Source organism: Alosa pseudoharengus, unplaced genomic scaffold (assembly GCF_046254945.1).
Source record: "Alosa pseudoharengus isolate Yale_2024_CS ecotype anadromous, Long Island Sound unplaced genomic scaffold, YU_APseudo_1.1 YU_APseudo_1.1_scf_21, whole genome shotgun sequence".
NCBI classification, from domain to species: domain Eukaryota; kingdom Metazoa; phylum Chordata; class Actinopteri; order Clupeiformes; family Clupeidae; genus Alosa; species Alosa pseudoharengus.
In genome coordinates, this window is record NW_027468674.1 from 27252709 (window position 1) to 27274340 (window position 21632).

Genomic DNA, 21632 nt, shown 5'->3' on the forward strand with positions numbered 1-21632 from the left:
TATTGGAATTACAGGCGTACACAGAACGTCTCTTGCCAGACGAGAGAGGAGGTGCCATTGGGAAGCTTATATATACACCTCAGGTCAATGCTTGTTGCAGACAGTTGAGTTTCATAGAGGTGGCCACACAATATTCTGATAACCGTTAAGTCAAACCAGCAAAGAACTGCCTTTTAGACAGAAGCAGTGCTCCATAATCTCAGTGTGTGTGTGTGACCACCTCTAATAGAACTTCTGCAACCAATGCACTTCTTTAAATGTATACATTTATTACCCCATCTAAAAATAGTCTTGAAGATGAGTTGATTAAGTCATTTAATGTCGTTTCGCTCCAGTAGGTAAAAACTGAAGTTAAACAGACAATTTCTTACTCAGACCCAGAATAGCTGCAGTAATAGACTAACTGACCCAGATTAGTGTGGTGTAATCCAGAGATTACTGCTAATCTGAAGCCGTGAGACCACTAGTGTTTATTTTGGCTGCACTCATACATGCTTGACTTTTACAAGATGAAAATCATATGGCGGAGGGATTTTGCTGGGCAAAACTGCTGCTGACGCAATGCACCACAGTAAATGTTTCCGGTTGGCTCCATCACTTACATCCCATTGGGATTCTAGAAGTTTCAGCTATTAGAGATTCTTTTCACTGTGTAGTCGCAGCACGTCAAAGTTCCATACCGACGCTCAAATATTACATTTGGAATTTTGTGAAGCAGAAAACACAAACTAGAATAAAGAGAGAGACAGACATTTGTATGAACTTAGATATTTGTTTTAAATTACATCTTTAACAGGTGACATCAATCTTTTCTTCCCAACGAACACCACGCAGTTCTTATAGTACAATTAGGCAAGGCCCAAGTCCAGTGAGCCAAACCTGGCGGCAAGAGGAGGTCAAATGGTTGCAAACAGTCTGCAGACCCTCCTCTGCAAACTCGCCCTCTCTCTCAGTCTCTTGCCTCTCCCTCTCCCACTCTCAGCTACAGCACTGGAGGGTGGGGATGGGGGGAGGAGGAGGAGGAGGAGGAGTGACCCCGTCACGCTGCCTCTGTGGGCTGAGTGGGGGCCTGCTCGGCGCTGCCCTCGGGGCTCAGCTGCTTGACGTACTGCTGCAGCAGAGCGCTCAGGTGGGCCGGGTGTCGCTGCAGCATGGACACCGTCTGGGACGTCATCAGGGTCAGGCTGCTCACCAGCTCGCCCTGCATGGTGATGACGGTGGGCAGCTTGGAGTAGTCGAGGACACCCTGCCGGGACAGCAGCGTGTTCTCTATGCAGGCCCCTGAGGAGGGAGATAAACAGAGATGAAAACATCCCTGTAACATCTGCAGACATGGCCTAAATATTCTTAGGATGTAAACGTTTGTGCTTTCCTCACGACCAGGGAACAGTTTTTCCATTAAACTGTGCCTTTTGTGAAATATGTAAATGTTATACAGCTATACATAAAAAGGTAATGACATTATTTCTCATTTCATTTCAAATAAAGCACATTGATCTACAGTACATGTCCTTACCAAGGAGTGCTATCTGAGGGCTGCCTCGCAATGCAAGGAGCATCTGCTTTGCTTTGGGTTCTTTGCTAACCAACAGGACAGTTGGTCCCATGAACAGTGGCTCCATATTTTTGTATGGACTTCCAGGTAAAAAAGCCCTAGAAACCTGCAAAAATATCAAGTAAAAGACAAATAAACAAAAAAAAAAACATTAAAAACATTTGACTGGACTGTTTGGAGAATTGTATTTAGAAATGAATTCACCAGTAGTTTATGTCCTTAGGTTTCTTAATGTTAGAATTGTGGTTGGTAAGATCAATTCAACTAAGTCAGCTTTTTCTCCGTATGTGGTATTTCAGATGGCATGGATCTGTTCCTGTGGCAGTTCTGTTCCTGTACTGTTCCAGAGTATACATTTGTCTGTCTTTCGAGATAAATGAGAATACAGTGTTTTTGCAGTGTGCAATCAGTAGTTATCTGTACTGGACTGTCAGATCAGCAACAATCAGGGTCTGATTCAGCATGGCTCGTGTAAGATGGGCCCAGTGACTAACACCACTGCCAATCAACCTGGAAGGATACTAAAACCATGATAGGCCTGGTAAAGTCCTGCGTCCGTATTCAATCAATGACGCACGTCTTCGATGAGGAGTATACCACCTCCTTGACTCTTTGCGCCTCTAGTTAAACCTGCTTATGATCTTTATATTTTAGTCATTTAGTTCGCTGTTGGTGTTAATTCTTGATTTGCCTGATTAAGAAGTTACTGTGTATCAGATGAATGAATGAGCCTTGACTTTTTGAGCCTTGGATTTTTTAGAAATTCTGAAAAAATTTAAGTGAGCACTGGTTGTACCTGGTTAGGAAAAAACTTGACACTGATGTCGTGCTTCTTTAGCCTGTGCTTCAGGACCAGCATGTCCTCCGAGTTGGAGGAACTGTTTTGGGCCACAGCAACCATCTTATTATCCTTGAACACATCCTCGAGATCTCTCTTCAAAATCCTCATCAAACCACTCTCCTATTAAAAAAAGGAAAAGAAGGTAAACTCAGTTTCAAAAAAGAGTAATTAATTAGGTGTATACATGGAACAGTATTCCGGTTAAGTGGATTTCTCAAAACCGGGATAAGGGCTTATTCGGGGTTCTGAAATTGAGATATGATGTTTACATGTGCAAATCAGGATATATGAAGTGCATGTAAACACAGTCATTGTTTTTTTATTCAGTAATCTGATTTCAACATGGAACTTCCTAATGCTGGAAACATGGACTTCATTTCCCTCGGTCAGCCATGACTAACCTCCTCGATCCTCTTGGGGCGGGGGGTCAAAGAGCCTGCAGGTGGTCCAGGCTTTGGGGGGATGTATTTTGTCACAGCTATCATCTTCTGCTTGAGGATGTGCAATGGCTTCCTATGACGGGTGACAGCTTTTGACCCATGCCGGACACTTTGAGTCAGGGGCAGCCATGCTGTGGAATGAGGCAATGGTAGGGCTTTAACTTTAACTAAATTGAAAGAAGACTATTCTGAATTCCTGAATCACAATGCACTCTTCATTAGCCACAAGTATGCTTTCTCAGTAACCACTGACCACCAAGAAAATGACTGATATTTCAGCACAAATGTACATAGAACATCGTTGCACACATTAACTCAAATATGATATTATAAAGTAAAGAATAACGCAATCAAAAAATTATCTCACAAAAACTGCTGCTTTTACAGACAGTATCATGTTATGCTAACGTTAGGTAAATTCGCCGAGTTTTCCGTGCAACTACCTGGATAGATAACGATTCGATTCAACACACAACCCGTTGGAAAGTAACCTCTTAATGTTCTATAGTTTATTAGTGCACTTTGTTCTAACATTAGATAAAAGTGTCCACCGCATAAATACATGTACATTTAGCAATAGAAGAAAAGTCATGTTAACTTGGGATAGCTAACGTTAACTGTAAGCCATCTGCAAAGACAATATGGAGTTGTCTTGTCATTGCTGAAAATATATCCCTACCAAACAAATATAATTTTACAGCCTCTATCGATACGATTTTTTCACACTTTAAACCTAAATACGCCGACACTGTACGTTAATTACCCGGACTGGAGAACAACTTGCCGCACAAGGTCGCTGCCATTTTGAAACTGCAACCGGATATGACATCGTCAATCAACAAATCGCAATACGTTGTTTAAGTAATCATTTTCAAGAAAAAGAAATAAATGTTTACAGCATCATCCAAGCTATGCATCCAAGTCGTTACACGTTCCAAACATGACGTTTACTTGTGTCGTTTAAGTAGCACTTATACAAAGTATGGCAAATATACAACGTTACAATTTACACTTTATTAGCGCATTTGAGGCGTTTGCATTGGTGTTACCAAACTCAGCGGTGGTATTTTCGATGCCCTTTCGATTACCATTTTCATAACTGTTTACGCAATGAACAAAACGTGATGACGGCATCCCCAACGTTTGGCGCTGTTGTACAAGCATGATACGTGCGCTGAGTGTTATTGCATCGAGGAACATTGGAAAAATAGGGGAATATTGCAAATCCTATGCCTTCCTGACTCCTTGCAAACATAAGTTAAATTCTTTATTTTTTTGCACGAAACCTACGGACACGTACAGTGCAATGGATTTGAGTGACATGAGAAAGAAATACAAAGGAGACGATCAGGTAATGTTTGGACGTTAAATAGCTTCGCTTCACCTCACCTTACTTAACCTGAAGTCGTGACTCGAGATGAACACCGCTGTCATTTTGCTGTCCTTTTCTTAACTGAAAATGTAGCCTATAGTTTTTAAGAGTTAGTGTGAAAGTTGTTTCGTTATTATGTATCGTCAGAAATCATGTTACGTTACCAGCATGGTTGATCTTCTTGACCTACATGACATTCATTGAATGCACTTCCTTAATGCAGTCAACTCAGCAATTCTGAATGCTCCTGCAAAGCTTTAAACCAAATAACTTTAAGCATAGACTGATTGTGCGGCCGATGATCCATCATTGTGAATGAATGGAAGGAATATTGTTGGTAATTAATGTGTTCTGCCCTTAACCCCTACTTCTCAGTGTTTCGAAGAGGATCAGTTGGTTTCGCTGGACCCTATAAAACAATTTGGTGACTGGTTTGAGCAAGCGACGAAATGCCCAGAAGTTGGAGAGGCTAATGCAATGTGTATATCCACTGCTACCAAGTGAGAGTCCAATAATCATCACCCTTGTCTAGGCTCCTCGATTATTAGAGGGCCATTCATTCAGTGTAGCAGTTTCACCGGTAAATATTTACAAAACCAATCACTGCTGTTCTTTCCTCAGAGATGGACGCCCATCTGCACGGATGGTGCTGCTGAAAGGCTTCAGTCATGAGGGCTTCCGCTTCTTCACCAATTATGAGAGCCGCAAAGGCCAAGAGCTGGTGAGTAGTGTGAAGATGCACCACACACACTACACAAACACATCTGTAATGACTTTAGCTTTTTAGTCTGGGATTATCCTGTGAGAATGAGTAGCCTACTTAGCACATCTTATATGACATGGTGTTCTCTTGTCTTCAGGAGAGCAACCCATATGCTTGCCTAGTGTTCTACTGGGAGCCCTTAAACAGACAGGTAAGAGCCATGCTATATTTCCTCTGCATTTTCTCATAGCCATTTGGAAAAGTGTATAGTGTACAAGTACGTTGCTGGGTTGATCTCAGCTTTAATGTACCTAGTGGAATGTCTGCACCAGTGTAACGTAACACATAAGGCCTGGCGACGTGGCACCAGGCTGTATTATATCCATTTTGCCCATCCTGACTGGTGTGGTGTGGTTTCTCCTTAGGTCCGCATTGAGGGCAACGTGGAGCGAATCCCCTTCCAGAGCTCCTGTGATTACTTTCACTCTCGTCCCAAGAGCAGCCAAATCGGCGCTGTGGTGAGCCGCCAAAGCACGGCGATACCAGACAGAGAGGTAAGACATCAGGCAATAAATGTCTGAATATGCTTGTGAGCACAAGATGAGGGTACATACTGTTTAGGGCTATATTGGGCTGTCCAGACATTGGATGAGCCTTAGAACTGGGGTTAAAAATTATACTAAAAACTGTAGTCGCTTCTTATATGTCAACAATTATATATCAACGTTCTAGCTAATTATTCAAAGAAAAAGCATTTCCTTACAGTTGCCTGTAATCATTTGCAGTGTCATAACTGGCTCTGACATGACACAGAGAGGTCTAGGAACTTGTTTGCTTTTTCTTTGCAGTACCTGAGACAGAAGAATGCTGAATTAGAAGAGAGGTATAAGGACACTGATGTCCCAATGCCTGACTACTGGTAAGTGATGCTGTTATGACATTTGTGTAAGGTAGAGAAGGACCCTTCTCTTTATCCATGTGATTTGAAGAGTAATTAGTTATTATTTATTTATTTTAGGTTTATTTAGACATGGACAGTGCACATTAATAAACATAAAAAAAATGTAAATGCGCCAGAATTAATCCAAATAGCTATTCTGCATCTGTTGTCCATAGGCCGATGTTAACAGGCCAGATGTGCCTAAAATAAACTCTATACACATCATTGCAGACCTAAAATGACACTTTACACATAAGACGTATTATAAAAGTATTACAAACAAATTAATGAATTATGAATTATGAAAGCGGCCATCCTCAGTTCACCCTTAAACTGAATGACATCCTGTACCCACAGCTGTGGAAATCAAAGTCCACAGGATGTAACCATGACGCCAGTTCAAAGAGTACGTTTGATGCCTTTTTTCCTCTCTTCCTCTAGGGGGGGATACATCGTCAAGCCTTACTACATTGAGTTTTGGCAAGGCCAGACCAACAGGCTCCACGACCGGATAGTGTTCACACGACCGAAAAAGGGAGAGCCAGAGCTGAAGGACATGCAGCACCACGCAGAGGAGGGCTGGGTCTATCAGAGGCTGTCGCCTTGATTGACATCCCATGCCTCCCATCAGTGTTAGATAAAACATCTATTTTGAAAGGGACAGTGTATACATTTAAAATCCACCTCAACGCCATTTCATGTTCTGAGTTGCTGGTTGGTCTTGAGGTGTTCTGTCCTGACATGGCTCAGTGTTTTTGTTTGTTTTTTTTTTTTTTTTGGAAATGTACATGCAGTTATAACAGAGCGTATTTACAAATGGAAGACCGAGGCCATAACTCTTCCTGATAATGGCGGTCTCATTGCTGTCCAAAGGATACGCTCTTTTTCGAGTGAAGTATCTGTGTGGTGTACACGTTTGAGCTGATGTCATTGCTTTCCCTCAGAGCATTGTCAGCACTCAGAAGTCTTAAAGCACAAGCTCCTCTGCCTTTAAAACTGTATGAGGCTGATCTCATACCGTAAAATTAAATGTCTTTCAGTGCCACTGACCTCATGTCAACATGTGTGTAATGAAGATTGCAAATGTGTCCAAAATTCCTGTGTGCGTTTCTGTTTGTGTTGTGTTGTTTCATAGGTGTGTAATTCACCTTCCTGATAGCGATGAATACATACAAGTGCTATGAAGTGCCAAGTTTCCCTAAAACTTAATCAATGCAGTATTTAGAGTAAACTTGACTGCACCGTGATTCCAGTGGTAATGTTTACATGTCCTAATGTGTGTTAGTGAATCTGAGATGGATATGTGTATATTAATTCTGTCATAATGCACCAAGGGTGCTTCTGCAATATAGTTTAAGAGAACATGAAAAGTATACAATAAAGACATACTTGAGTTACTGATGTTTTTTTTTTCCATGGCCGGTCAGAAGATGGCAGTGTTGTGCCAAAAAAAAACATCAAAGATGACTGGTGAACTCTTCAGTTACATTTTCACCTGATTGCGTAATTGAGTAATGCTACTGACTGGAACCATGCCATCTCCATTGCTCTCTGCTCACACTGTAAATAAGTAATGAAGATGTGCACCTGAATATATGTGATGTGTGCAACACACATCACCATTGGATCGATTTATTAAAAGTCTTGTTGATTTTACAAAAGAACTCTTTACAAAATAATTCAAAATTTCAAACAAATGATGCAGAACTGTCACAAAGATAGCAAGAGAGGTACCACCTCCCAGCCTCACTCCACTGACCACACCTATATCCACTTGCCATAGTCAGGTCCCTGTCCACTACTCCTTGATTGCCTGAGTAAAATGATGCTGGAACTGAGATAGAGTAGCCTTATCTCAGTCAGATAAAAACCGATCTAGCGTGGAGGTTAACTGAACAAGCCCTGGAATCATCATGTCATTCACTGAAGCGTTAAGAAGCACGGCAATCAGCATCCCATCAACTGCACTTCATTTCTCGAATAGGACCAGAATGAATATTGTGGCAAGAGTGAAAACAGTGGTAATCATTTAATACATGGCAAAACATAATTCACACCATATCCAAGATGATGCATATTTATCAACACTGTGTGATTGTCTTGCAAATCCCCAAATGATGGAAAGATCAGTGAAAGTCTCGTGCTATCAAGAAAGAAGATACTAATCAAACAGCCTTTGTGAGTATGCAAATGATTTCCTCTCCTGTGTTACAAACACAGTGGCAGATAGATCTCAGTGTCCTCCAGTATTGGTGATGAACAGTCACATATAATTTCTTATTCATTTTAAGCATGTGAATAAAGCTTTAGTCCTGTAACTCCGTCTGTATATACACATATCTGCACACACTTATAAAAATGCACACACACTTGAGGCAAACATTTTGTGAGTTTTTGTACGTCAGTATGAGTCTGTGTTATTTGTCGAAGTGAGTTAGTTGTCTTTGGCCGTCACGTGGTTCTCGTCGGCCATGCTGTGTTCGGGGAAGAGGTTGGGGTTTTCGGCCAGCGTGGCACGGATCCTCTTCTTCTCCTTGAACCTGCCAGAGTGGGAGACCTTGACGTGGCGGCCCTTGGTGGCGGACTTGTCCACTATCTTCTCCAGTCTGGCATTGAACTGGCTGTCGGTGGGGTCACCGCAGCCGTCCTTGTTGTCCGTGTTGCTGGCAAACTCAGCTGGGATCTCATACAGGACTTTGGCCTCTGACTTCTTCTTGCGCAGGAAGGTCAGTTTCCACCAGGCTGGGTCGGCCATGACAGGGAACAGGAACTAAAAGCTCTTGAGACCTGAGGCGGTAAAGGAAGCAAAGTGTGTCAGTATAAACGCAGATGTCACAAAATTTGTCATCAGGTTGTCAGTCAAGTGATATAAATTGAAGCCCAAATATGCATGTGTCAACAAGCTCACAAAAGTGAAAGTTCTCTCCTTACAGGGTAAGATATGGACAGTGATTTCAAAAGACTGCAACGCGACACTTAACAGTAACAGTGCTTGTGTTAACAACACCTTGTTAAAGATTATAGGAGTTACCTGACTCAACTCACATGGTCAGAATTAGTCACTCGATTGATGCAGAGGGGAGGCTGAGTACATTATGTGCACTACGTGTCGGAGCTCTTTCCCTGTGCTGAGACTGCAGGAAAATACCACATTTCTGAGTCTTTCTTATCAGCTCCCTCTCCACAGGTGTGCTGTCATTGCTGACATGGTAGTGAAGTGACAATCGGCACATTTAGTTAGATCGTATCAAGAAGTTCGCAAAATGAACAATGCTTGACTCCCCCCCCCAGTCCAGTCCAGTTCAGAAGCGCCCACTGGCCTCCAGCGTCCATGTCTCTCCACAGATATGCACCACAGAATGCCCCACCAGAGCTCCCGGTCACCCTCATGATCTCGGCGACTGAAAAAGTAAATGGAGGAGGACACCCAACTCCAAACCCCTACTGAAAAATGCATGAGAATCCCCAGTGTATCCTCTGTCAGCTCACTGGGTCCCAGTATGAGCTAGATAACATCACATGAGTGGATCAACTCTAAGCTCAATGTTTCAGGTCTTTCATATGAAAGAACTTACAACTTGTATAAAGCTGAACAGAACTAGCTGGCCAGTATACATGACCATGTAGCTTTTATTACTACTTGTTCAGATGCACTCAGAACTGTTATCTACATCTGTACCATTAACTAAGGCAAACACCAGGCGATAGACACAAACACACGCACACATATCTAAAAGCATGCACTCAGCATGTACTCATTCAAAACACATGCACAGATGTCACACACACACGTGCGCGCGCACACACACATACACACACACACACACACACACACACACTCATACTTTTGCTTTGTTTAGCCATGCCCTCTCTATCAGAGGCTATAGGGTGTGTCATTCTGTCACCAGGCAACCTCTCCCAAGAGAACATTTGCTCATTTAGGATGCTTATGCTCACAACACACATATCTGTGGCTTCAATAGCAACAGAGTGTTTTATCTTTCAGGGTGGGGGGAAATGATATATGAGTAAACGTTTTAAGGCGTGCATCTTTTATAGGCATCACACAAATCAAATAGATAGGGTAGAGGGAGCACACCCTAAGAACAAATTCTCCTTTTCCTGAAGTGGATTTATAGATTCGGTGGTGAATGCCGTGCGAGTATTAAATATCCTTGGGGATTATTCACTTCATTGCATACTTTTCCTCCAACTGCTGAATGAATTACGAGATAACTGCAAGGTTTTGTTAGCAGTTCCTTAGGATGTGTATTGTGAATGTTTACTGAATGAACGCATACGTGCATCTCTGTTTTTTCAGGCTTATAGATACAGATACATTCTGTCGAAGTTCACTACTCCAAGATCTCCAAATTGTGTAATACCAACACACGACACCCACTACTCTTTCTCTGCACTTACATAATGACTAAACTGAACCAACACCTTTGCTTAATTGGACCAAGTTCAGGTGGTGTTGGAAGTTGCAGAGATCAGGTTCTGTGTTCCTTGCAAGAAAAGGTTGTGTCCTCATCTGACTTAACAGATCATTCTGTCCCCATTGGGATTTCAATAAAGACACTGGTGTACATAGCTCATCCTTTGATGATGTCTAAGAAAATGCAGATTGGACAAACAGTGACACATCAAAGCCTCTAGCATCTTAGAACTGCAGTGAGTTTTTTTTCCCCATTTCAAAATCAATGCAAACTGAGGAGTCTGGCGAAACCCCTTCCTGCTTAATAAGTTACCTTGTTCTTCGTTTTGTGTGGGTGAGCAAAGGAGCCTGAAAGATCACAGCAAAGCCACACCACAGTAACCCTGAGCAATCACTAACCAAGTTCAAAAGTCTCCGAGTGATACAATGTTTGACCAAGGCGACGAAAGGTGGCCTCAAGGGCATCCTGGTCTCGTAATAAAAATGTAAGCCGCTGACAAGGGCAGGCGAAGGGGGAAGGGAGGGGAGGGACGAAGGGTCTTGGCCAGATCCCTTTTGTAACTGGGGGTTTCCTCAAATCTTGCTGATCTAGGATTAAAGATGGTTGTCATGGTAATTCATGGGCACCTGATCTACTGTACCCACAGCAATGTACAGGCAAGCGCTGAACTCTGAACAGGTAAGACCTGCAGTAAAACGTACCTTTCTCTAAAGAAACTAAATATAATACATGATACACAGAAGCGACTCTCAAACGAAAACAGACAAAACTGGCCTAGGGTTAGGGTCACGTAATATCATAGTTTAGTACATTTTTGGTACTGTACAATTCACTGTTAGTAGTGCCATACACGTAGAATAAAGTACAATTAAAAAAGCATTTTTAGAAAAGAAAGAATGCTTCTTTATTTAAATAGACAGGCCAGTCAGGCCAGTCAATGCCCAGGGATCAGTGGGAACCCCCGAGTAGTTGTAAGGTAGGCAAAGTTCTCACCTAAATAATGAAGGGCTGGTGGTTCCTCCGTCCTCTTCTGGGCCAGACTCCCTTCAGACGTGGCAGCGTCCCAGCAATGTCAAGTGTCAGACGATGGTATCACTGAAAATGTGATCTCCGCTGAAAATCATGCTGCTCTGCGTCGGCTCGGCAGTTTCCTCGGTTCTCTCCAGCTGTTCTATGTGCTGCTATAGTCCACCTAAACTTCTCCCACGAAGACTCCTGAGTGGTAAGGTGCAAGGGCACAGGTGCATCTCTCTCTTGCTCCTTCTCTCTCTCTCTCTCTCTTACATACACACACACACACACACACACAAGCCAGACACAATGTCCCACAAGCACACTGTTTGAGTCCCAAGGCGAGTATGAGGGCCAGCCCCTTGCAACCTGAGTAAATGGCAGACCCATGTGATCAGTAGGGGAGGGCGAGAGCTTGCTTTTCCCAGACAGCATAGTCCTACTGTGGTGCAATGTTTACATTACATTTATATATTGACACAGAGACACCCTAACTTACAAGTCATACACAAGCAACATGTGTTAAGTTCTGAATCTGTATTGTTTATGCAAATTGTACGCTCTGTCTGGGTCAAAGTCAACAGTGACATGGGAATTTCCAGTATTATGGAATTAAACCCTGTCTCAAGAGTGTGTTTTGTCTAGCCATTTAATTCTCCATCATCTTTCTCTGTAGTGGTACCAAAAACCCTTTGTGTTTGAGTTAAGTGTACCAGCGAAAAGACTCACTCACGCTTTCCATTGTAGTGGTTTTCTCTGGTATTATGGTTCTGCGGAGATCTCTATTGCTCTCTTGTGATGTGGCCAAATTAAAAGTTAGGCCAGGGGGTGGGGTGGTGGTTGGTTTGTTCAAACAAAGAGGTACAGATGCCATGGCAGCTCACACTACTGTATGCAAACACAGCTGGCATTGCCTCCCATATAGGCATCAGGTTCAGGGCTGGGAGTAATTTGGTGTAAACACTTTACTATAGATACACTTCACTTTGTCTTATCCAACTGTGGTACTCAGTACCATATTGAAGTACTACACTTAATGCTCATTTCAAACTAATCATAAAGGGTAAATACCAGACTATTATGGGCTGGACATATGCAAATAAACTAGCACAGGACAAAGTTGAATTGTTGTGAACCATCCTATAATTAGCCTTCTGATTTAGGTTCAAACTTAAGATTCTTTCACGATAGCGATCACAAATACCATGTTATTGAGATGTCAAAGGGACGAAATGGCCTCAAAGTTTTGCATTTACGAGGGAAATCAGACATGTAGTTCCATCCCTGGCTACTGGCCCATTTGAATGCATTCAAATAAGAGGGGATGAAGCCTTATAGCCATGCCATGGCGCCCCTTAACTGTTCCATTCTTTGTTTTTCCATCCAAGTCTTAAAGGCTAAGCGTCTTAAGATTAAAATTCTGATACACTGTGCCGAACAAGGTGGAAGAAAAGGGCCGTCAGTGTAATAAATAAGCTCTGTTTAAACAGCTTTTCAGCATACTTGCCTGATGTGTAAGGGTCTCCCTGTTCCTGCCCGACCAGAATCACTATCCTGAGGTCTGTATATTTTGATGACTCATGGTCATGATGATAGAAAGTAGATAATGACTCACACTGTGAAATAACATCACACACAAATATCACATAAAACACATAACATTTTGAAATAGTTCTCAATAGCAATGAGAACAGTCTCTGGAGAATCTGTGACAACAACAGAGCCTGGCCCATCACAGAAGGGGAGCGGGAAGCATCTCAATGGTTGTCAGACTTCAAAGAATTTGGTTGAATTCTTGACTGTGTTAAGCTCATTAGGTCCGTACAAAGCTGAAATTAATCCAGGAAATCATCATACAACTGCACCGAGTAAGCGTCCAGTGACCACAGAGGTCCATTGGCACCAGAAAAGGCCCTGCCACAAAGCATCTGACTTTATAAACCTATCGACTGTGTACTATTAAAGCAGGTTGACTGTTGTTTTCTTTCTCATTGGCTTTGTCAACCCTTAAGTAACCATTTCTCCTACTGTTCTATTCAGCAAATTTTTTTTTGTAATCTCTTGTTTGACAAGCACCAGAGACCACCTTTAGGTGTGAAGTGGGAAAGTTTCACTGAATGCCACTGAGATGTTTCACCAGGTCCAGTCATAAACTTGAGCCTCGTGCTTAATCAAGAGAGTTCTTTGGAATCCAGACACCTGCGATAAGGTGCTTCACTTAGAGCAAACACAGAAATCCATAAATGTCTCTTGAACAAACATATAGCCTCTATAGAAGGAGCTGTGATGAGAGCTCTTTGAAAAGAGGAGTAAGAAATTATAACACAGAATAACACAGAAAAAGCTACCCTCATAGAAATTGTTCTTGTGGAAGATCATAAGGTTTATAGAATGAATTCACCTTAAAATAGGTTTCTTTTCTATGTAATGATGTTGCACCTGGTTGCTGCTTCTCTGCACAGATAGACGTACAGGACAACACAATAGAAGTTTGTTTCTCTAGGCAGGAATGCCATCTGCTGGCATGTGTGAAAATCACAGGGAAAGGAGAATTATTTGCTGCAGTAAAACGTTTTTCAATTGGTTCCTTTCACTTCTGCTAACCTCGTGCTCTGATAGGTTTACACTAATTTGACGTGGCAGTTCTCTGTAAACATCACAGTTTAGCATGGAAGCGTACTGTAACCACTGAGGCTAACGTGGTTAAAATTGGAAATGTTGCCACGCTTTTGTTTTGAATTATAAATAATGTTATGTCATTGAAGACACAATGGAGGTGGGTGTACGGGAAAACTATCTGCCTATTTTTAAAAACTTGTTTAAGTAGCTAGCGAGGCAATAATATCTTCGCAAGCTAACATTAGCTAACTGTTGAAGACCATGCATTGCATTTGACAGCTGACTGCAAGGCAGTGTCTGGAGAAATTGCAGAACTTAGAGTAGGCTACTTCGTTTTCGTTTGAGTCGTTTGATCGTTGTAATTGTAAAGCACATTGAACATCATGTAATGCCGCGGTTGAATGAATGAGGTGAATGTTGCAGACTAATGAGAGGAGTTGAGCATGCACTGCATCACAAATGAATAGACTTCTTAACTGCAACGTTTTTTTTATGTTGGCAGTGTGTAATAACAGTGTTCTGTGTGTTTTGTTTTTCAGAAAAATATACAGAATCTGCCTATCGACATCCAAAACAGTAAACTTCTGGGTATGTCCAAATACCTACGGTCATTCTGTTCTACTGTCATGTCAGAAGTTACAATAGATGGCATAATTAATGTACGTGTTGGGGGTTTTAATATATTTGGTTGGTCGATTTTTGCAGTGTAGACAACATCTGTCTGGCTAATATGCACAGTTGAGGCATAAGCTACTTGCCAAGTTCTCCATATGGTACTCCTTGTAACTGTTGCTTCATCCTTGGTTTTTGCAGACTGGTTGGTTGACCGGAGACACTGCACATTGAAATGGCAAAGTGCCATGTTAGAGATCCGAGAGAAGATCAACGCAGCCATTCAAGATATGCCAGAGAATGAGGAGATTAAACAGCTTCTGTCGGGATCCCGTAAGTGGTCCTCCATTTGTGATAAATGGATGCTGATGGAGTGAATCAAGTAAAAAGAGTAAACCTCACAATCCACACTGAACTTCAATGTGTTATGTTATTACAGACATCCATTACTTTAACTGCCTAAGGATAGTGGAAATTCTGAAAGGAACCGAGGCATCCTCCAAGAACATTTTTGGCAGATATTCATCTCAGAGAATGAAGGTGAGTACAGATGTACCAGAGCCACGTGTCCTTGTGGGGCGTTCAGCATTGCTCTTTTGTCTCATGTGTTCCACGTGTTTGTAATTTCTTTACCAGGACTGGCAAGAAATCGTGTCCTTGTACGAAAAAGACAATGCTTACTTGGGTAAGCTTACTCGGATAAACATTTCTACAGATATAATCACATAGCACTAGTTGCCTGGCAACAAATGTGAAAAATCTACATGTATTCTAGAGGTGTGTTGAATGTAGATTCCTGTTCATGAGTTTTAATTAATGTCATTCACCGCACACCTTGACTAGTGTCTCCTCTCCTTGTCTGCACTGTGTGTGTTAGCGGAAGTGGCTAGCCTTATGGTGCGCAGTGTGAGCTATGAGGGCCCTGCCCTGAGGAAGCAGGTGGCCAAAGCCCAGCAGCTCCAGCAGGAGCTGAGCCGCCGCGAGGTGGAGTGCCAGAACTCAGCCGCCGTCATGAGGGAGCAGTACTATGCTGCCTGCAAGCAGTACGGCATCACGGTGAGGACACACTGGACAACATGCACATCCCCAAACCACTTATTTGAAGGTTGCAAATGTAGAGGTATTATGGCAATGGAGGTTTGGTTTGTTGTGTTTACACTTCTACTGCAAGTGATTTGTTTATTCATATGCAAGGGATTTGTAGTGCCTGTCATATTTCTTATTTCTAATGTACGATCATGGAAATAATAACAAAACAAAACAGATTTGGTATCCATACTCAGAGGACTTAACAACAACACCACACACACACACACACCCTCCCACACAAAACTCAAAGATGGGCTCTATGTCCTGTTCTGGTGTCTGTGTATATTGATCATTCAGGGGGATAATGTGGCCAGGGAGCTCCAGTCTCTGGTGACGGACCTGCCCACCACTCTGGGGGAAATTGGGAAGGACGCCGCCAGTCTGGGCGAGCTCATCCAGCTGTACACGGCCTTTGCACAGTTTGTCTCGGACTGGTGAGTCCCAGCACTGAGTAAAAGGCACGCTTGGGTCCATCTTACCGTGTTGCAAGTAGTTAAAAGTCACCAGCTTGAAGAAAGACATGTTGGTGATGGTGAAGTAATGATTTGTGCTTGTTTGTTTTTAGCATCTTTCGAGTTTGTTTTCATAATCTTTCAAGGAACTCACAACTTACAACTCACTCCCTGTCTGTCTGTCTGTCTATCTCTCTCTCTCTCTGTGTGTGTGTGTGTGTGTGTGTGTGTGTGTGTGTGTGTGTGTGTGTGTGTGTGATTCTGTGCTGTCACAGGCAGGAGCCAGTTCTGCCCATGCTACAGTTTATTCAGCAGAAGGGCAACACGACAGTGTACGAGTGGAGGACGGGGAAGGAGCCAACAGTCATCGAGAGGCCTGTGGTGGAGGAGGCTCCACCGGACACAGTCACAGAGGAAGTGGTGAGCTTTTGTGTTGACCTCCAAAAATTGATTGCCTTTTGACATTTCACATTTTCTTGACAGGACAAATCAGGACTATGAACATTCTTAAGTATTGTGAAAATACAAACATACTTGTGTGAGTGTGTGTGTGTGTGTGTGTGTGTGTGTGAGAGAGAGAAAGAAAGAGAGAGTGAATGTGAATGTATATATGTTGTTTACATAATCCATTGTCTTGCCTCAGATTGATTGGGGTGACCTAGGTGCAGGAACAGACTCGGCCGATGTGAACTTTGGGATCACTGTGGAGGACGGAGTGGACTGGGGCATCAGTCTGGATCCTGGGGCAGAGGTAAGAGAACACGCTGAAGTGACCCCCTCTCCCGGTCCCTGGCTAACTACACCCAGTATGGGCTGTGTCAGTCTCAGAGGTAGACTATAACATTTGGGGATTCAGTCAACGTATTAAGTAGAAATATTAAGAAATGAATCAGAGAAATATTTAGTTCAGGTCATTTCATTACTGATCTGCATGGTATGGTTACATATTGAAGTGAAAGAGTATGATTATCTTACACCTTTGTAACTCAATCCCGTCAAAATCTGGAGTAAATTAGGCACATTGTTGTCACCTCTGAATTATTTTCCACAGGTTTAATTTTGTCCTCTTCCCGCTAGGAATCTGGTGCGGATGGGATTGACTGGGGAGAGAGTGCCGCTGTCCCTGTAGAGATTGAAGTTGTCGACGCAGGAACAGACTGTGAGTGCTGATGGATTTTGACATCATCATTTAGTTATGACGATTTGAGCAGTAATAGCTTTGCATGTTTAATTTTCTTTTCATGTCATTAAAGTTTAATTTCATTTTCGCTTTACTTTCATTGTGAAGTAACTCAACTAGTGCTTCCTATTAAGTCCACATGGTGTCATTGTTTTGCTTCTCCTGTCACTTTCTAAAGTCTGAAGACTGACTGGAGACCTTTATTTGGAGCAGTATTTTAGTCACTTTAGTTAAAAGGTTGATTTTGCATGATAAGATCAGTTTTCTAAATAAAAGAGTATTCCAACTGAATTTGTGTTTGTGTTTAAAATTACACAAATGGTCAGAGGTGGCTGTCATATCTTACTGGAGAGGACTTTGTCTCTCTGATCCATTGTTATATGTTTTATTTATATGTGTGTGTGTGTGTGTGTTATTCCCAGGTCCAGAGGGCGTGGCGAGGGGTGAAGATGCGTTGACTCTGCTAGAAACCCCACACACACGCAGCCAGTTCATTGATGAGCTGAAGGAGGTACGGAATGTCTACTTGGGGTTTTTTTGTGCACTGCTGTTCACACTGACATGGACAGGATTCACACTGGGCCAAAAACACATTCTTGACCAGCTACGGTAGTGTGTATTGTATTGTGTATTCAAATTAATCTTCATCACAAAGTGTCCACAAGGTCATTCTAAACCAACCAAAGTTGCTGCATAACACTGCTGAAGCATTGTGTTTTGTAAAGGGATAAGACAAACTGCAGTTTTTACAGGGGCTTCCAAAATCATCCTGCAATATGATATCTGATTTTGCCACATTGATTTTCAGTCAGTTGAAGAGTTCAAATTTCAAAGGTCTTATTGACATGAAATGTAGCCATGGATAAACGCATTATATACAGGAGCCCCAGAAGACCAACCCTCTCCCACCACCTAATTCTGTCCACACATACTGCCTGCCCTGTGCCCAGTTTCCATATCTGTTATAATGAATGGAAGATTTTATATTGGGTCCAGTGATCAGATCGTTACATTGTTCAGTTGATGAAACTGTCCAAACCTTGTGTGTGTCATTTTTGAGTGTAGTCTGTGTTTTTGGTGCTGATTTTTTGCGTGTAGATTCTCTGTGTCCTAAGGAGCATTGGTATTTGTATAGGTATTTGGACATTCCCCACATGGGTCCAATTTCATATTCACTTATATGTAAGAACATGAACTTGTGCTCACACATACACAATGTAAACAAGCGTCTGCATTGATCCACGTGCACGTTCTGCCGTGTGCTGTCTGTGTAGGTGGAGTTGTTCCTGGTCCAGCGTCTGAGCGAGATGAGTGTGGAGGGCGACGTGGTTTCCATGAGCCAGTTCCAGCTAGCGCCCTCGGTCATCCAGGCGCAGACAGCGTTGCGCGTGGCGGCCATGCTGGCCGAGGTGCGCTCTCTGGTGGAGCGCCTGACCTCGCTGCGCATGCAGCACCTCTTCATGATCCAGGCCTCGCCGCGGTATGCCTCACCTACAGTACATCACATCACATCCACATCCCACAGGCTCGCCGTCGACTTTGATCACAGAGCAGGAAAACAGCAGAGCAAATTTTTAAATAGTTTAATTTATGTATCATAATGTGCTGTATCCTTAGGCACCAATTTATGTTTCCGTCAGTGGGTGCTCAAACAATTGAATGCCCAACACCCACGCCCAAAATAAACCTCATTTATGAATTGTTCCCGTACGAGTTTTAAAAAAGTAGTCCAAAAATGTATGCATTTCAGCACTTTAGGAAATTAACAGCAGCCAACACGCACACACACACAAACGCTTATTAAAGGTTGTACTGTATCAGCGATTTCAGGCCCAAAAAAGGCCCAAACATAAATGATCACATTCATCTAATCTTTCCTAATGATCCGCTAGCTGTCTGCCCTATAAGCAGGCCATCAAAAAAACACGTCTCTGTAGGCAGCCTAGGCTCCGAGATCTGTACACAAAAACAATTGCTACCAACAAGGGTTGGCAACCCACTCAGAGGCAAAATAAAGTGTGAGAAACCAATAACCGACGAGATGCACGATTAGGAGAGTTTTAATTGCACGGGGGAGGGAGTAGCGAGCTAGCTCTCTGTTTTGTTTGAACATCAACAGAAGTGACGTATCCCTGCTATCGCTGATACCTTTAAGTCAATAATAAAGCCGTGAAGGGCTATATTTTTCAGCTCAGGACAGTGCCACTTCTCACAAACCATAAATAAAACCAATATGATTGGAGATGAGAAGTTTAACTGACAGCCTACCACAAAACTGCGAGACACCAGGAAAGTAAGAATTCATGCCACCTGATTAGCCTATTTAGTAGGCCTAAAGTGAACACATGAATCAGGACACTAGGCTATCGCTGTTACATACACGAAGATAGCAAGTCCACACTGTAAAAACATCCAATCAACACCGAGGCCCATAGAGCTACAAAAAATTAGAATCGGATTTGTTTTGACTCACCATTGCTGTTAAAAGTGGAAAGGAAAGTGTCTAAAGAGGAGTTTTCTTCCGAGAGCCGCTCTGATTGGTGGTTAGGATATGGAGCAGGGGACTGACAGCGTTGTAGACTGACAGCGACATAGGCAATCAGACTATGACAGACGCTCCAGTTAGCACTGACTGCGATGTTTGAATTTAAATGAATGTAAATTTAGCTGGGACTGTAAGCTGGCACGCGTGGGTGCTCGATATTTTGGGGCTCACAGGGGTTTCAGAGTTTGAGCTGTTTATATATAATTAACATGTGAAACATTGTCATACCATTATCTCACTCAGTTGGTGCATGTAACACCAGACTATTTGATACTCTAATAAGTTGTCAAAAGTGCAGTGATTCCTCTAAATGGGGTAGTAAAGCTTCTTGTATATCATAATTATAAACATCCTGGATACGCTAAAGTGTGTGTGTGTGTGTGTGTGTGTGTGTGTGTGTCTCAGGTATGTGGAGCGTGTGTCGGAGATGCTGCGTCAGAAGCTGAAGCAGGCGGACATCCTGCTGCTGAAGCGGACGAACCTGGCCGAGAAGAGGCAGGAGGCTCTGGAGGAGCAGGCCAAACTGGAGCCCCGCGTCGACCTGCTGGCGGCACGCATCCAGGAGCTACGCAAACTGGTAACACACCCCTGCCTCCTCTGCAGCATCAGCCCCAGTACTACCAGTGGGACACTTATTGAATTCATACGGAGTGATTTATTCATTCATTCAGCCTTTTTTAATATTTAATTCTCAGAAATTCATTGAGGGTAGCCCTCATTTTCAATGATGGCGAAATTCCAATCGCTTTAAAATAAAATAAAATAGTACACAATAGTTGTAGTGAAATGTAGATAGTAAACAAATCAAAACAAATAAACAGTAAAAAGACATAACATTTTAGAGGGGAAAGAAAAAAAGTCATTAAAACAGTTACAAATTGACATAGGTATGAATTGACCATAGGACGGTAGAGAGTTCATTTTTCTAGGATTGAAGATTATTCCAGGAAGTTGGGGCGGACTTTCCCAGCTCAGAATGAATATAAGGAACCTTGAGCATTGAGGGAAACAGTCATTTGATCTAGTCTAATTGGAACTAGAATTCCAATCAAACTTAGTTGAAGTTTATGATAATAACTTTCTAACAATAGCTTTATAGATAAATAAATACCAATGTTAACTTTGTCTCTCTGCTAAAGATGACCAACCCATTTGTCATATGTCTGTTATCTGAGTCCATGCTCAGAATGTCCAAAGCACTGAATTAGTTTATTTGATCAACATAAGATATGAAGAAGGGGCCAGTCTGGGATTACTCAAAGATAATGACTATTTAATTTTGAATCATGCATCAACATAAGCATAGTGAGCTCTGAATATGTCTGAGTGAATTATGACATTATGCTTCATTATCTCTGGGGGAAAATGGCAGGCATGTGACCTGATGTATCGTACTAATAATTTGGTGCCTCTCTGGTGTGACGCTGGGTGTTTGTGTATGCATGTGTGCCTGACTGTGTGCTTTGTTTTGTTTTTGTGCCCTTGCAGATTGAAGCAGACATTTCAAAGCGCTACAACAACAGGCCAGTTAACCTGATGGGTGTCAATATTTGACCAGAGACGGTGTTATTTCATATTAATAAATATTTTATTTGATGACCAGACTTGTGCAATGATCTCCTCTTAAAAACGGGTCGTTAGCCAATAGAAGAGGAGGGAGACTGATAATGATTTCACTGTATTAAAGCCCCTTTGAATGCTAATTAAGGCCAACCGTGAACCTTCAGCACCAACGCATTCTGCATGGTTGCTTTAAAACTGTAAAACATTTTTATCAATGATCAACCCTTAACTTAGAAGAGATACATTTATAGATGACATTTATAGATGTCTA

The 21632-nt window shown here is 42.3% G+C and overlaps 4 protein-coding genes across 4 annotated transcripts; 2 read left to right on the forward strand and 2 right to left on the reverse strand.

Annotated features, from left to right (window-relative positions):
• Positions 1–752: 752 nt before the first annotated feature.
• On the reverse strand, positions 753–3643 carry mrpl10 (mitochondrial ribosomal protein L10). The gene is made up of 5 exons (XM_076298988.1): positions 3600–3643; positions 2798–2967; positions 2352–2516; positions 1517–1661; positions 753–1281 (listed from the first exon to the last, which is right to left on the reverse strand). The coding sequence occupies exons 1-5, from the start codon at positions 3637–3639 to the stop codon at positions 1040–1042; spliced, it is 762 nt and encodes a 253-aa protein (XP_076155103.1). The 5' UTR covers positions 3640–3643; the 3' UTR covers positions 753–1039.
• A 353-nt stretch (positions 3644–3996) lies between these two features.
• pnpo (pyridoxamine 5'-phosphate oxidase) lies at positions 3997–7239 on the forward strand. Its single transcript, XM_076298989.1, has 7 exons — positions 3997–4187; positions 4584–4708; positions 4830–4929; positions 5069–5122; positions 5337–5465; positions 5760–5830; positions 6293–7239. The coding sequence occupies exons 1-7, from the start codon at positions 3999–4001 to the stop codon at positions 6456–6458; spliced, it is 834 nt and encodes a 277-aa protein (XP_076155104.1). The 5' UTR covers positions 3997–3998; the 3' UTR covers positions 6459–7239.
• A 352-nt stretch (positions 7240–7591) lies between these two features.
• prr15lb (proline rich 15 like b) lies at positions 7592–11626 on the reverse strand. The gene is made up of 2 exons (XM_076298990.1): positions 11284–11626; positions 7592–8638 (listed from the first exon to the last, which is right to left on the reverse strand). The coding sequence occupies exon 2, from the start codon at positions 8604–8606 to the stop codon at positions 8286–8288; it is 321 nt and encodes a 106-aa protein (XP_076155105.1). The 5' UTR covers positions 8607–8638; positions 11284–11626; the 3' UTR covers positions 7592–8285.
• Positions 11627–13944: 2318 nt separating this feature from the next.
• Positions 13945–21400, forward strand: cdk5rap3 (CDK5 regulatory subunit associated protein 3). Its single transcript, XM_076298400.1, has 14 exons — positions 13945–14077; positions 14460–14508; positions 14734–14865; positions 14972–15072; positions 15169–15217; positions 15410–15588; positions 15919–16055; positions 16349–16493; positions 16717–16824; positions 17151–17232; positions 17676–17764; positions 18528–18733; positions 20204–20375; positions 21287–21400. The coding sequence occupies exons 1-14, from the start codon at positions 14072–14074 to the stop codon at positions 21350–21352; spliced, it is 1521 nt and encodes a 506-aa protein (XP_076154515.1). The 5' UTR covers positions 13945–14071; the 3' UTR covers positions 21353–21400.
• The last annotated feature ends 232 nt before the right edge of the window (positions 21401–21632 follow it).

Excerpts from the sequence above, each read along its gene's own strand:
- cdk5rap3 (XM_076298400.1), top strand. Across the intron at positions 14,866-14,971 it reads ACAGCTTCTGTCGGGATCCC|ACATCCATTACTTTAACTGC; the intron begins GTAAGTGGTCCT and ends ATGTTATTACAG. Across the intron at positions 16,494-16,716 it reads ACACAGTCACAGAGGAAGTG|ATTGATTGGGGTGACCTAGG; the intron begins GTGAGCTTTTGT and ends GTCTTGCCTCAG.
- pnpo (XM_076298989.1), top strand. The coding sequence starts at position 3,999 with ATGATACGTGCGCTGAGTGTTATTGCATCGAGGAACATTGGAAAAATA. Across the intron at positions 4,930-5,068 it reads GCCGCAAAGGCCAAGAGCTG|GAGAGCAACCCATATGCTTG; the intron begins GTGAGTAGTGTG and ends TCTTGTCTTCAG. Across the intron at positions 5,466-5,759 it reads CGGCGATACCAGACAGAGAG|TACCTGAGACAGAAGAATGC; the intron begins GTAAGACATCAG and ends TTTTCTTTGCAG.
- prr15lb (XM_076298990.1), bottom strand. The coding sequence starts at position 8,606 with ATGGCCGACCCAGCCTGGTGGAAACTGACCTTCCTGCGCAAGAAGAAG.
- mrpl10 (XM_076298988.1), bottom strand. The coding sequence starts at position 3,639 with ATGGCAGCGACCTTGTGCGGCAAGTTGTTCTCCAGTCCGG. Across the intron at positions 2,517-2,797 it reads GCCCCAAGAGGATCGAGGAG|GAGAGTGGTTTGATGAGGAT; the intron begins GTTAGTCATGGC and ends TTTTTTTAATAG. Across the intron at positions 1,282-1,516 it reads CCCTCAGATAGCACTCCTTG|GGGCCTGCATAGAGAACACG; the intron begins GTAAGGACATGT and ends CTCCCTCCTCAG.